The 14,916-nt window shown below is 38.6% G+C and overlaps 2 protein-coding genes across 9 annotated transcripts in view; one reads left to right on the plus strand and one right to left on the minus strand.

Annotated features, from left to right (window-relative positions):
* Positions 1 to 10,696, plus strand: part of synrg (synergin, gamma) — a 30,946-nt gene extending 20,250 nt beyond the window's left edge. For 4 of the 8 annotated variants that reach the window (XM_077565483.1, XM_077565487.1, XM_077565488.1 and 1 more), the window contains 6 exons: positions 46 to 142; positions 231 to 379; positions 5,203 to 5,313; positions 5,508 to 5,546; positions 8,700 to 8,732; positions 10,181 to 10,696. In XM_077565483.1, the coding sequence (XP_077421609.1) occupies positions 46 to 142; positions 231 to 379; positions 5,203 to 5,313; positions 5,508 to 5,546; positions 8,700 to 8,732; positions 10,181 to 10,312 (561 nt within the window). In that variant the 3' untranslated portion in view covers positions 10,313 to 10,696. The remainder of the gene's footprint in view (positions 1 to 45; positions 143 to 230; positions 380 to 5,202; positions 5,314 to 5,507; positions 5,547 to 8,699; positions 8,733 to 10,180) is intronic. The other 4 variants (XM_077565486.1, XM_077565490.1, XM_077565484.1 and 1 more) reach the window with 3 other exon arrangements.
* A 542-nt stretch (positions 10,697 to 11,238) lies between these two features.
* On the minus strand, positions 11,239 to 14,513 carry dusp14 (dual specificity phosphatase 14). The gene is made up of 2 exons (XM_077565491.1): positions 14,350 to 14,513; positions 11,239 to 12,533 (listed from the first exon to the last, which is right to left on the minus strand). The coding sequence occupies exon 2, from the start codon at positions 12,460 to 12,462 to the stop codon at positions 11,836 to 11,838; it is 627 nt and encodes a 208-aa protein (XP_077421617.1). The 5' UTR covers positions 12,463 to 12,533; positions 14,350 to 14,513; the 3' UTR covers positions 11,239 to 11,835.
* Between the last annotated feature and the right edge of the window lie 403 nt (positions 14,514 to 14,916).

The following is a 14,916-nucleotide window of genomic DNA, read 5'->3' on the forward strand; positions in this document are numbered from 1 at the left end:
TGCTTTTTTATGACACATCTGCATGCCCTATCTTCCCGCATCAAGGTCATCACCAAAGCCAACAACACGCTGAACGGCATCAGCAGCTCCTCCGTGTGCACCGAGGTCATCCAATCCGCTCAGGGTATGGAGTATCTGCTGGGTAAGCGCACACATTGCACACGTTCGCACTCATTTCCATGCTACATGCTACATGCTACAACGCACGTGCGTGCGTGCGTATGCGTCAGGTGTGGTGGAGGTGTACCGCGTGACCAGGCGGGTGGAGCTGGGCGTCAAGGCGACGGCGGTGTGCTCGGAGAAGCTGCAGCAGCTGCTGAAGGACATCAGCCGCGTGTGGAACAACCTCACCAGCTTCATGTCGCTGGCCAAGCTGGTGGTGAGACACGCCCACATGGACACACCCACATGGACACGCCCCGTCCAGTCATTTCTTTCATGACTTGAGAACTAACATTGAGACTGATTGACAGTTAAGAGCTCGACTTGATGACTTGATTGTTGTTCATTTTATGTATTTATGGATAAATGTGTTTATCTCAGGCAGGGGTTGGCAACCTTTACTGTCAAAAGAGCCATTCTAGGCCAAATAAATAAACACACAAAAATCTGCCCGGAGACACAAAATAATTGACGATTTTGATCAAGGAAACAGTTAGTGTTAGTCGAATGTAATGAGGGCCCTAGACAGTGCTAATTGGAACAGAAAAATATGCAGCATCTAATACTTTTGAGATTCATTTTCTTCTATCTTTTAAGCTTCCGTTTTTGAATTTTTATTTTGTAATTTTTCAGACTTTGTTTTTCATACATTTTTAGACTTTTTCGCTTTTCTGTCAAATTTTTGACAATTTTATGGACATAATATGGTTGTTTTCTGCCTATTCTTCCTTTTTGGACATTTTATGATGTTTTTTTTCCTGCCTTTTTTTGCTATCTATTTTCTGACATTTTTGTCGACATTTTATGGTAATTTTTTAACATTTTCTTCCCTGCCTTTAGATCAGTTTTCAGACTTTTTGGGCAATGTTGTGGACATTAATTAGAAATTTTCTGCTTTTCCTCTTCCTTTTTGGACATTTTTAGGTCATTTAAAAAAAGGTTTTCCATCTACCTTTCGTCTTTCTTTTTAAAAATTTAATTAAAATTAAATTAAATAAAAAATCTAGACGCTGACATTTTTGGAATATTTAATTTTTAGTTTTTTTTATCTAAATCATATTAATTTAAAGAATATTTTATCTAAAAATAAATATAAATATGTAAAAAAATATATATATATTTTTTCAGTTTTCAGACTTTTTGGGCAATGTTGTGGACATTAATTAGCAATTTTCTGCTTTTCCTCTTCCTTTTTGGACATTTTTAGGTCATTTAAAAAAAGTTTTCCATCTACCTTTCGTCTTTCTTTTTAAAAATTAAATTAAAATTAAATTAAATAAAAAATCTAGACTCTGACATTTTTGGAATATTTAATTTTTAGTTTTTTTTATCTAAATCATATTAATTTAAAGAATATTTTATCTAAAAATAAATATAAATATGTAAAAAAAAGAAAATAATATTTTCTGACATTTTTGTGGACATTTTATGGTAATTTTTTAACATTTTCTTCCCTGCCTTTAGATCAGTTTTCAGACTTTTTGGGCAATGTTGTGGACATTAATTAGCAATTTTCTGCTTTTCCTCTTCCTTTTTGGACATTTTTAGGTCATTTAAAAAAAGTGTTTCCATCTACCTTTCGTCTTTCTTTTTAAAAATTAAATTAAATAAAAAATCTAGACTGACATTTTTGGAATATTTAATTTTTAGTTTTTTTTATCTAAATCATATTAATTTAAAGAATATTTTATCTAAAAATAAATATAAATATGTAAAAAATATATATATATATTTTCTGACATTTTTGTGGACATTTTATGGTAATTTTTTAACATTTTCTTCCCTGCCTTTAGATCAGTTTTCAGACTTTTTGGGCAATGTTGTGGACATTAATTAGCAATTTTCTGCTTTTCCTCTTCCTTTTTGGACATTTTTAGGTCATTTAAAAAAAGTGTTTCCATCTACCTTTCGTCTTTCTTTTTAAAAATTAAATTAAATAAAAAATCTAGACTGACATTTTTGGAATATTTAATTTTTAGTTTTTTTTATCTAAATCATATTAATTTAAAGAATATTTTATCTAAAAATAAATATAAATATGTAAAAAATATATATATATATTTTCTGACATTTTTGTGGACATTTTATGGTAATTTTTTAACATTTTCTTCCCTGCCTTTAGATCAGTTTTCAGACTTTTTGGGCAATGTTGTGGACATTAATTAGCAATTTTCTGCTTTTCCTCTTCCTTTTTGGACATTTTTAGGTCATTTAAAAAAAGTGTTTCCATCTACCTTTCGTCTTTCTTTTTAAAAATTAAATTAAATAAAAAATCTAGACTGACATTTTTGGAATATTTAATTTTTAGTTTTTTTTATCTAAATCATATTAATTTAAAGAATATTTTATCTAAAAATAAATATAAATATGTAAAAAATATATATATATATTTTCTGACATTTTTGTGGACATTTTATGGTAATTTTTTAACATTTTCTTCCCTGCCTTTAGATCAGTTTTCAGACTTTTTGGGCAATGTTGTGGACATTAATTAGCAATTTTCTGCTTTTCCTCTTCCTTTTTGGACATTTTTAGGTCATTTAAAAAAAGTGTTTCCATCTACCTTTCGTCTTTCTTTTTAAAAATTAAATTAAATAAAAAATCTAGACTGACATTTTTGGAATATTTAATTTTTAGTTTTTTTTTATCTAAATCATATTAATTTAAAGAATATTTTATCTAAAAATAAATATAAATATGTAAAAAATATATATATATATTTTCTGACATTTTTGTGGACATTTTATGGTAATTTTTTAACATTTTCTTCCCTGCCTTTAGATCAGTTTTCAGACTTTTTGGGCAATGTTGTGGACATTAATTAGCAATTTTCTGCTTTTCCTCTTCCTTTTTGGACATTTTTAGGTCATTTAAAAAAAGTTTTCCATCTACCTTTCGTCTTTCTTTTTAAAAATTTAATTAAAATTAAATTAAATAAAAAATCTAGACACATTTTTGGAATATTTAATTTTTAGTTTTTGTATCTAAATCATATTAATTTAAAGAATATTTTATCTAAAAATAAATATAAATATGTAAAAAAAAGAAAATAATATTTTCTGACATTTTTGTGGACATTTTATGGTAATTTTTTAACATTTTCTTCCCTGCCTTTAGATCAGTTTTCAGACTTTTTGGGCAATGTTGTGGACATTAATTAGCAATTTTCTGCTTTTCCTCTTCCTTTTTGGACATTTTTAGGTCATTTAAAAAAAGTTTCCCATCTACCTTTCGTCTTTATTTTTAAAAATTAAATTAAAATTAAATTAAATAAAAAATCTAGACTCTGACAATTTTGGAATATTTAATTTTTAGTTTTTTTATCTAAATCATATTAATTTAAAGAATATTTTATCTAAAAATAAATATAAATATGTAAAAAAAAAAAAAAAAAAAATCTACAGGTTAGTTTTTATTTTATTTGAGAGATCTACATGTGGCTCCAAAGCCACAGCTGGCAGACCTCTGATCTAAAGAAGTTGACAGTTTACGTTAAAACATCTTCAAATACAAACCAAAAAATGTTTGCTTTACTTATAGATCACATACTTCAAGTTGATAAACTGACTCGACTTGGGACTTGCTTGAAACTTGCACCCGTGCGGCTTGATGGCATCTCTGTCCGACTGACACACGCCTCCGCTTCAAACACTCGCCCACACACGCACGCTGCCAACGGAGCGGCAAACGATGGCGCCTTCCCAACAAAAATGTTGCCGATAGCATCACGAAATGTTAGCCAATGCACCGCGGTCCCGCTTCATTAGCCCCGGATCGATCGGCGATCGATTCGGGTGCGGTGCGGCGGATGACAAAGAACGGCATTGGATTGACTTAAGCACTTGTGTGTAAACAGAACACACGATGAGATTGAGCGTGCTCATCCACGCGGACCGGCAAATTGAGCACAAATATCTGATGCTGTTTATTGATGGGCAAAGATGAGCCGTTGCCAGCCGGTTTGGAGCCGTTTGATTGGTCATTCAAGACAGACACGATACTGTGACAATTTAAGCACCAATTTTACCAAAAAGAAAAGTAGATCGTTTTTTTTCATGCTCAAGTTTAATGCCTGATTTGTAATTATTATTTTTCCAGCCCTTATAGTTTAAAACCTATTTTTGAACACAGCGAGTGATTCACACTTTTTCAATTGTTCCATAAATGAACACCTTTTACAGAAACACACATTTTCTTTGTTTGTTCTCTTATTGTTATCTTGGATTTTTTTTTTTTAAGTGGAAGTCAACCGCAAACATTTCCTTGACAATATGTTATATGTGACCTCAATAGTCTAAACGTGACATTCTGATTAATATTACATTTGTGGAATATGAATTATGCAGCAAAATCCAGATGTTTTTATCCATCGCAGGGGACGGCCATTTTTCCACTTGCTGTCGACTGAAGATGACATCACAGTAGCTCAGGGCTCGGTGAACGACCAATCACAGCTCACCTGTTTTTTGAAGCTGAGCTGTGATTGGTTGTTGCCTGAGCCCTGATCAACTGTGATGTCATTTTTTTTTATGCTAGAGCATACAGAAGGCTTTGATGCAGCCTCTCAACTGCAGAGAATGGTTAAAAAAAATGATAATTACAAAAACGGCCAGCAGGTGGCAGCAGAGCAAATGAGATCAAACAGGGCCATGTTGAAAAAATATCATTTACCCAAAGTTCTAAACAGGTTCATGAATAATGATGAAACTTAGCTATATTCTAATGCTAATTTCTGCAAAACGGAAACAGATACAAATATACTTTTTTTTCCTGATGAAAGAAGAGAGTCTAAACGTTCTTTTGGTAGGTTGCATGTGTTTATAGCAATAAAACACAATATTCTGTGGGCCTGGCAAAATCCAGTAAAACAGCCAGGAGCGAAGGGGGTTGCTTCAGTGAAAATGACTCTCAGTGAATGCGTTAAGTTGTACTGAGTATGAGTTTTGTATTTTTTTTTTTACCTCCACGTCGCCACACAATGTCATATCATTTTTTTGGGTAAACATATTTTCAAGTGCAATTTCCTCATGTCTCGTTTAGCCCGACGAAAGCTCTCTGGATTTCACCTCCTGCATTCTGCGGCACGGCATCAAGAACGCCAAGGAGTTGGCGTGCGGCGTGTGCCTGCTCAACGTCGACTCTCGCAGCAAGGTCCGTCGCACACACACACACACACACACACACACACACACACACACACACACACACACACACACACACACACACACACACACACACACACACACACACACACACACACACACACACACACACACACGCACGTACGCTCGCACGCACGTACACACAGTGTTGTGACTTTTCTCCCGACTGGAACGTGTTTGCAGATCAAAGACGTGAGCGCGCTCGGACGCCTTTTTAAACGAGTAGGACAATTAAATGTCATTGTTTGCCTGTGGTGGGGGGGGGTGAGGTGTCGGCTGCCCTGTCGCTCGCTTGTGGATCAGCTTTTGGTGCGCGGGGCTATTTGGGCACTTTTTCCAACTTCTCTTCAATTGTTCTCCATTATCTCTTTGACTGCCAGACGTTTTCAGAAAAGGGATGCCGTGGGTGCCAGCCGATTTAAGCATTTTGACTGATCTTTCAAGGTTCACAGAAAATTATGTGTTTGGACTATGGAAACACACATACTACCAAATGAAAGATTGGACTCTCATCTTTCATCAGAAAAAAAAAGTTTGTTTCTACCTTATTCCGTTTTTCAGTAATCAACAATAGAAAATGGTTAGTTTCACCTCTGTTTTGAAACAAACGTTTTTTAACGTCTTTGGCACTCCTCCATAGGATTTTACTAAACGTTATTTAACGTTTTTGGCAGTCAAAGAGTTATCATTTAGTAACATGAAATTTGCTAGACATAAAGAAAAGTCATCAAGTCTTACATGTCCGCTGAGATGCTAGAAGTCATCCATTTTGCGTCAAAGCGGCCATTTTAGGGTCATTTGGGTCTTTGTTCCACTTGTTGACTTTTCTATTCAAATCTTCAACTTGCAAGTCGTCTCTGCCGGCAGTGCATAAATGTCAGGTAAGGCCCTCGCTGCAGCAGTGGGAGGAGTCTAAAGCTTTGACATTGCGCCGTAGTAACTGTTGCTACGTTAGCGATTGAGCAATCAGCGGTTGGCGGGGTGCTTTTAGCACACAATCAATGCGGGTCATTGTTGTCTGCTCGCTCTATACTGGAGGACAGTTTCTTGGAAGGTGAGGAGAGGGAGAAAGCACACTAGTTGCCACTTTGGCCTCCTTTGTGTGGATTCTTGAAGGTTTCAGGAACAAGTTTGTGTTCATATCCAATTCGTGCAGGCTTGACGTTACACTGGTTTGGATTTCTTCTTTATAGTTTACAGGACAGATGGATACAAAAAGTTGTAATAAAGACGTTTCAGGTGACATTTCAGCAAGGCTCTGAAAATACCCTGCAATTGAATCTTTAATATTTGCTAGTGCCTTCAAGCCCTTTCGAAAATTGCGGAAATCTGTGAATAATTGAGCCTTGATGATCAATCCTCGATGTGGATTTTTTTTTTATGCCAATTTTGATTGGGCAGAATAAAATTCTGATAGCAGATTAACTCATTTGCTCCCAAAAACGTACAATTACGTTCTATTTTTAATGTTTTAAGTTTCCCAAAGACGTATCTATACGTTTTTTTATTTTTATTTTTTTAATGCTAGAGCATACAGAAAGTTTTGATGCAGCCTCTCAACTGCAGAGAACGGTTAAATAAATAGTACTTCTTACACAAACGGCCAGCAGGTGGCTGCAAAGTATAAGAGATCAACCAGGGCCATGTTGGAAAAAAATGCTTTTACTCACAATTCTAAATAGTTTGTGAATAATGATGAAACTTAGCTATATTCTAATGCTATTTGCTAAAAATGTGCTTTTTTTCCCCCTGATGAAATAAGAGACTTTCTTTTGCTAGGTTCCATGTTTTTATAGCAATAGAACACAATATTCTGTGGGCCTTCAGTCAAATCAGTCAAAATCCAGTAAAACAGCCGTGAGCGAAGGGGGTTACTTCAGTGAAAATGGCTGGGAGTGAATGAGTTAAATGGTTGATTAATAAAAAAAATTAAAAAATGAATATAATAACTTATTTTTGATCACTTAATTCATACAACAGAACATTTTATGATGTTTTTCCTTTAATAATTGTTTTACCACAGACAGAGAAATGGACAAAAAATGGTCTATTTCATTCTTTTTTTTTTTCCTCAGCGGGGTTGAACGTGTAAAAAAAATAATAATAATTTTTGCAGATTTTAAAGAAGCTAATATCAGCCATTGGCTGAATCAATCAGGCCCAAATAGAGAGAAAAAAAGCAGACAATATTGGCCGCAGCAAAATCCTGGAGGGTCCGATTTGTTAACGAGAAGAGCACACAAGACGGATGGTTGACGTCGCGCTCGCTTATTAGCGTCTCCCCCTGCGCTCGTTTGTCTTGTTGTTGTAACGTCACATGATTCTTCCATCAAGTGGAATGGGAGCGTCCTCGGGCTCACCTTGACGCCTTATTGGATGTCGTCACGCTGGCAGCTCAGCCAAAGCGTCTCGTGAAACCACAACAAGGATGGTTTGGAGATTTTGCATTCTCAAAAGTGGAGGACGCTAAAGTAGCACTTATCACGTACAGGTTGCGTTTATTTCACTTTAAAGTTCAATACGATTGTTTAGAGAAGAGCATTGAGGTAGGGGGGAGACAACCTTGTATAATGAGCCACGTGCTGCTTCACCAAGCCTAAAGATGAGCTTTCTGTTTTGAGGCTCTATTTTAACTCTTTGACTGCCAGACGTTTTTAGAAAAGGGATGCCGTGGGTGCCAGCCGATTTAAGCATTTTGACTGATCTTTCAAGGTCCACAGAAAATTATGTGTTTGGACTATGGAAACACACATACTACCAAATGAAAGATTGGACTCTCATCTTTCATCAGAAAAAAAAAGTTTGTTTCTACCTTATTCCGTTCTTCAGTAATCAACAATAGAAAATGGTTACTTTCACCGAAATGCTCTGTTTTGAAACAAACGTCTTTTAACGTCCTTGGCACTCCTCTGTAGGATTTTACTAAACGTTATTTAACGTTTTTGGCAGTCAAAGAGTTAATCACAAATGTTATAGTTGTTCTAAATGTACAGTAAAAAATCTAGGTTTTCATACTCTTGTTGACAAAAAAAAAAGTTAAACTAATAGAAATAGTTCAAATGAATTTTTGACGTCTATAGCCGTCAATGGCAGTGAATGAGTTAATATCGCCCTCTTCTTCTCCGCCTTCTTCTCCACCTTCTTCTTCTTTCCCTTCTTCTTCTTCCTCTCCGTCTTCTTCTTTGCCTTATTTTTCTTTTCCTTCTTCATCTTCTTCTTCGCCTTCTTCATCTTTTCCTTCTTCGTCTTCTCCTTCTTCCTCTTCTTCTTTGCCCTCTTCTCCGCCTTCTTCTTCTTCTCCGCCTTCTTCTTCTTCTCCGCCTTCTTCTTCTTCTCCGCCTTCTTCTTGTGTTGACTGTGTTGTTGTGATTTCAGGCTTTGACTCCAGAAAGTGTTCGGAGGTCCACGGTAAATATTGACTTGACTTTTTTACGAACACGTTCATTTTTGTAGCTTTGAACCCCAATTTGGAATCCTAGTAACCTTTCCTTCACACCCTAATCTGAAATCCTACTTGAACCTCTAACCCAGGCAATAAACCCAAACCTAGGTTTTAAACACTAATTTGAAAAGCCTACCCTTGGATTGAAAGCATAATCCTGATTTGAAACCCCAACCCTAGGCTTCAAAACCCTACCTTGAAACCCAAGTACTGACTTTTCACCTTAATTAGAAACCCTGACTTTAAATCAGAACTCTTGTTTGAAACCCTAACTTGTACTCCAAACCCTGATTTAAAACCCTAACTTGGTCTTTAAAAAAAAACGAAATTTTGAAATGCACAAAATGTGAAGTTCCATTTTTACTTTTGTGTAAAAACATGTAGGTTTGCGCAACTAGTGGATTTGTCTCCGGATATGGTGAAGCAGCATGAGGCTCATTAGGCAAGGTTGCCGAGAAATAAATTAGTTTTAATATCATCAAGCTTTTCTAGATATGGAAAGATACGACGGCGTATATAAGGGCCACGTATAAAAAAATTTTTTTAGAGGGCAGGGGTAATATTGACAGAAAAAAATCGTAAATTTGCGACTTTATAAAATGGCAGATTTGCGAGAAAAAAAACTCTGCAATTTAAGAAATACACGTAGCGTAGCTATAGTCTAACGTGAGGATTCGTTGGTGGTTGATTGGACACCGTTTATAAAATGAAAAGGCAGGACGGAGACGGATTCATTCTTAATTGAAACTTTACTCGTCATACACGGCAGCTAGAGCGACAGCACTTCCTGGTCCCCTATCAGCTGACTAACACGAACCAATCAGAAGCTAGCACACTTTAGGTAAATGCAAGCGAATGACGGAGAGCAGCAGATTCAATTCGTACAAAAAACTAAATGTATGAACGTGTAAATAATAATTCTGGAAACATAAATGTAGAAGTAGATATTTATTTTAACAAATTAACTTTTTTTTTCTCGCAAATCTGCCACTTTATAAAGTCGCAAATTTAAGAGTTTTTTTCTCGCAATTTTTTTTTCTCGCAGTTTTTCTTAATTTTTTATGTGTGGCTAAGATACAAATAAAGTATGTACGACAAAATTTTCTGGCTGTTGGGTGCAGGGCCGAAGCCACCCCAAAATCATGAAAACCCTCAACTATTATTTACCTAATGTAGCAATTTTACAAAATGACCAGAAAAGAAAAACAATACAATCATTTTTTTCTTTATTAATTTTACTGTATTTAACAAATATCAGTAAAATCATTTCAAGCTCCCCTTGCATCTTTCCCTTTTTTTTTTTTTTTTGTACGTAACCCTGAAATGAAAAAAAAAGTTTGCGCACCTTTGATGCAATGGACGCAAGGATTGTGTCGTCCTCTTCATCTTGCCCGACGTGTCCGTGCGTCTTCAGGCGTTCAACTCCGAGACGGACAACTTGAAGCTGGCGTACGGCGGCCACCAGTACCACGCCAGCTGCGCCAACTTCTGGATCAACTGCGTGGAGCCCAAACCGCCGGGACTCATCCTGCCCGACTTGCTCTGAGCGACCAACTTTCCACTTTTTTTTTTTATTTTTTATTTACTGAGTCACGTCCACTGGCGGCCATTTTACCTTTGTGACCTGATCCTGTTTAAAGCTTGAAGTTGTTCATTGCGCTTTGGACTGTAACAAAATGGATGCCGACTTGAATGTGCTCTTGTTTTTAAATGTCACTTTCAATGTTTTTAATTCTTCTTGGCTGGAAGACACATTTATTTTTATTTTACGTTTTATTTGTAGTTTTGAGTCTCCCTGGGTATTTAACTGGTGTACATTTTTAGCTTATTGGGGGTTTATTTGGAGGGAACGTAATTTAATTGAGTTTTTGTGTGTGTTTGTCTTGTGTGAATGTGATGTAAATAAACAGACCGTTTAAATTTCTCGTGATTTTGTTTTCCACGAGCCTTTCCGCGTCTGCCAGTGCTCACGTTTCCCAGCATGCACTGCAGCGCCATCAGTCTAACCGTCGGGTTTGTGCGTGTGGCTCACGTTTTCTACTGATAGCCTTGTGCTTGTATTCAAATGGAAATGTGGTGGAGTGGATACTCAAAGGAGTAGAGTGGCTCATCATACCATATACTGGTACACAGTGGATAGAAAAAGTCTACACACCCCTGTTTAAATGCCTTTATGATGTGACAATGACGAATTATTTCAAAACCTTTTCCACCATTTATGAGACCTACAACAACAAAAATACAATCTTTTCAAGACGAATGAGAGATTGTGGTTGCAAAAGTGTACACACCCTTACGACCGGCACACGCGTGATCAGAAAATGTCTGTCTTGAGACCTGGTTGAGGCAGCACGTGGCTGCGCGCTTTCTTCCAAATTAAACAATTGGACATTTGTGTAAACAATTGTTTGCTCCCGAGGCGGCTCTATGTTTAGTGACACCAGCTGCCTCGTTAAGCCAAAGCCCTCGTGTGCTGCGTTCCATGCTCGTGTCTTCTCAATGCAATCTCGCCCGACACTCAAAAAGCACCAGTCATGCTGCGTGGAAGTCTTTATTCTTTTTTTTTTTTCCAAATTCAAACACAAACATTGGCACAAGCGCTTCACGTTTTTTGGGTCAAGTTATTTATTTTTAATTTAACATCATGTTTTATTTGTGCTTGTATTGGTAGTTTGACTCAAAAAGCCAAACATGAATCATCGTTTGTCATTATTCCTTTACATTATTTTTAGTACACAATCCTAGAATGCTATTTTCTATAATAGTAATATTTTATAATAATAATACTTTTTTTTTGTTGGTATTTCAATTGTGGCTAGAACGGATTAATGTCATTTCCATTCTTTTCAATGGGAAAAGTTGATTTGCGATGTTGACTATGTTTGGAGGTGCGAACGCGGTCACATGCAAATCAAGGTACACCAAACAAATTCAACTCGGGTTCACTGTACACTGCTGTCAAAAAAGTGCTACCGTACACGTGACATCATGACAAGCACAGTCAACACCACGAGACCAACCGCGTCCTCGTCCAGCTCTACGTCTCCAGAGTTGGTTAAAAAGGTTTTTTCACAGTCCCCAGTAGGGTGCCAGACTGCGGCGGTCCCTCTGGTAGATGTCCGGGATGGCCCCGTAGGGCGTCTGCACCATCTTGACCGAGTTCCTTCCGAAGAGCTTGCGCTCGTACTCGATGAGCTGGCGCCAGAATCCGCCGTTGGGCCGGATGACGGGTCGGCGGGCCTTGACCCAGGCGTGGGCGTCGGCCAGCGATACGCGGTGGTACTTCATGAGGTAGGCCAGGCACAGCGATGCGGAGCGGCTGACGCCGGCGGCGCAGTGCACCAGGACGGCGCCCCGCTTGCGGCCCACGCTGTGGATTTTGTCGGCCACGCCGTCGAAGTAGAGCGAGATGGGCGAGTGCGGCGCGTCGGCCAGCGGCACCTTCACGTACTCCACGTGCGGCCAGTTGAAGTTGGGCAGCTCCAGCGTGGCGTTGACCACGCACGTGATGCCCTTGGACAGGAGCAGGCCGCGGTTGGACGCCACGTTGCCGCGGCTCAGGAACAGGCTCGGCGTGATCTGGGCTATGCCGCCCTCGGGCAGCAGCCGGGGCACCGCCGGCGCCAAAGACAAGCTACGATGATGATGGTGGTGGCTTTGGTGGGGCGGGAAGAAGCCTTGGCTGCGGGAACCCATGGACGAAGATGACGAGACGTTTAACAGGAGAATCCCTCGGAACGCAAAGTCATAGTAGAGAAGGAAGACTCCTGGAAAACAACAAAACATCAGGTACTACAGTCCCCGTTAAAATGAACAGAAATGTTATTAGATTGTTCCAGAAAACATTTTTGGTCATTTCCACACCGTGACTATGAGGCGCTCTAAAGTGGACATACAAGCCTAAAGACCCATTCCACATACTGGCAGCTAAGTCTGACTTAAAAAAAAAAAAAAGCCACCTCAGAAGAAATTCCGCCTTTCTCATTGTGATATGCGCACACTCGCAAATGACAATGAGGCACTCTTAACAAGAAAAGAGAAGGATGTAACTATATGTGTGAGCCACAAAATACATCCACTTCAAACCCCCTGAGTCCAGTTGCTGGAACATATCTCACCAAGTTGTCATGGGGGTTTTCCATGCCGCTGTGACAACGAGGCGCTCTAAATTGGCCAGACCATCCCAAAGCCCTGGGCCATACATTGATTGACAAGTCGGAGTTATTTATTTATCTATTTATTTATTTACAAATTTCCCCCTCCTGCACACACTTGCGGCCAACAACGAGGCGCTCTAAAGGAGCCATGCCAACAAACTACTCAAAATGATGGTGCATTTTCAGGTGTAGGAATCGCTAGCTAGCACGCTAACTGCACTTTCACAAATCACAGCGCTCAAGTTGTTATATAATAGGGGAGGGGCAACTCGTGCTGAACTCCAAAGTGCAGTTTTAACCACACCCCCAAAAATTTGGAAAACTGTAGGCTACCTTTAAATTAAACAAGCACTTAAAAATAACAAAACAAACCTTTTTTTTTGTGTGTGTGTGTGTGTTAATTTTTCCCGGAGCTGTGCATGCTTGCGTCTTGACATCAGTCACTACTGCGGGCAGCTTTTCAAAAGCGGTTATCTTCAACACGTGAGCCGACTAATCCTGACTGGTCGCTGCTGTCGACATGAAAAGCGCGCTGAGACAGAAGGTTGCAGGTGTTGCCATGGCAACCCACAGAGCACAATATACATATAAACATGCTGGCTCATCTGTAATCTTCTGCTCTCTACTGTCTATCAATCACTATCTCTTGTCACTTGCATCTTTCAACAAGTGTGTGTTGATGCGTGTGTGTAAAGATTCCGCAGGGCTCGGGTTCCACTGGTCGCACAAACTGGGAAACTTGAGCCAGCAGGCGATGAGATAGAAAAGCAGAGCGTGCAATGACTTTCCCTGGAATATCAGGAATAACGTTTGGAATTCCTCCGCTTGATTGACACTGTAGTCTGCATGAGAGCAGCTAAAATGGAACTGAGCGCAGCGCAGACCTCCCCCAAGGCTCAACTGTGTTTAGTGTCCATATAGTAGCAGGCCACTTCCTGGTTCACTCATTCACTTTGGATTCCACAATGGGGGTAATAATTATATTAGTTAAATGGCAAAAAATATATATAAATAAAATAAAATTACTGTAAGTTTAAGTTTAAAGTCAGGCTTAGGGTTTTAAATCAGGTTCCCTAGCAAAAGTCTGGGTTTCAAGCCTGTGTAGGGTTTTCAAATTCAATTTCATTCATTATCTATAATGCAATACAGTACAACATATTTTTGTGTCTGGTAAATTAATACATCTATGTATAAGTTGTAGTTTGTAAATGTATTGTACAAAATATACCTTAGCTTAGCAAACATATTTTTATTTGTAAAAGGAGTCGAAATGCAAAAAAAAACAAAAAAAGTCGCTCTCTTTTTTTCTTTTTTTTTGGTCTCTTAATTTTTCCCAGAGCCCGACATGTAAATTGATACGCACACAAACAAAACACGTTTTTAAAGCAAGAAGTATTGTTGCATAAATGTCAATCGGAACACTCACCACTCCAAATGAAGACGATGATGGTTTGTTCTTCAATGCAACGCCCGCATCAGCATCAGCGCCGCGTGTTCGGCCGTCGGCACTCAGCGTCCACTCAGTCTGCGGAATCGCGCCGAGGGGCCGCTGGGAAAGAGTGGGAGGGAGTTGGAGGGGTGGGGGGGTGGGGTGGGGGTAGTCGACGCGAGGAGCACGACACGCAAACATGACGACAAAAGTCCACGCAAGGCGCCGTCCGCCTTCTTCTTGCTCTGCTCCTCCCCTTTCTCGATGTTTGAGGGAACAACGGCGACACACAGAGGACACGACCAGTACTGCAATCCCCCCACTTCCTTTTTTTGTTTTACTACTATTGTCGCTACCACTAATGTAAGTGGTCGATAAAAACCTAGTAAACTTTGTGAAAGTCTGAAAAAAAAATACTGTACTAACATTTGGCTAGGTCAGGTTTGTTAGAGGGTTAAGGTTAGCCCCCATCCACGCCCTTGTTTTCAAAACCCTCATTTGAAACCCCAACACGATCTTAAAACCCTAATTTGAAACCCTAGCGCTACTTTATACTTCAATTCA

Source organism: Vanacampus margaritifer, chromosome 5 (assembly GCF_051991255.1).
Source record: "Vanacampus margaritifer isolate UIUO_Vmar chromosome 5, RoL_Vmar_1.0, whole genome shotgun sequence".
Taxonomy (NCBI): domain Eukaryota; kingdom Metazoa; phylum Chordata; class Actinopteri; order Syngnathiformes; family Syngnathidae; genus Vanacampus; species Vanacampus margaritifer.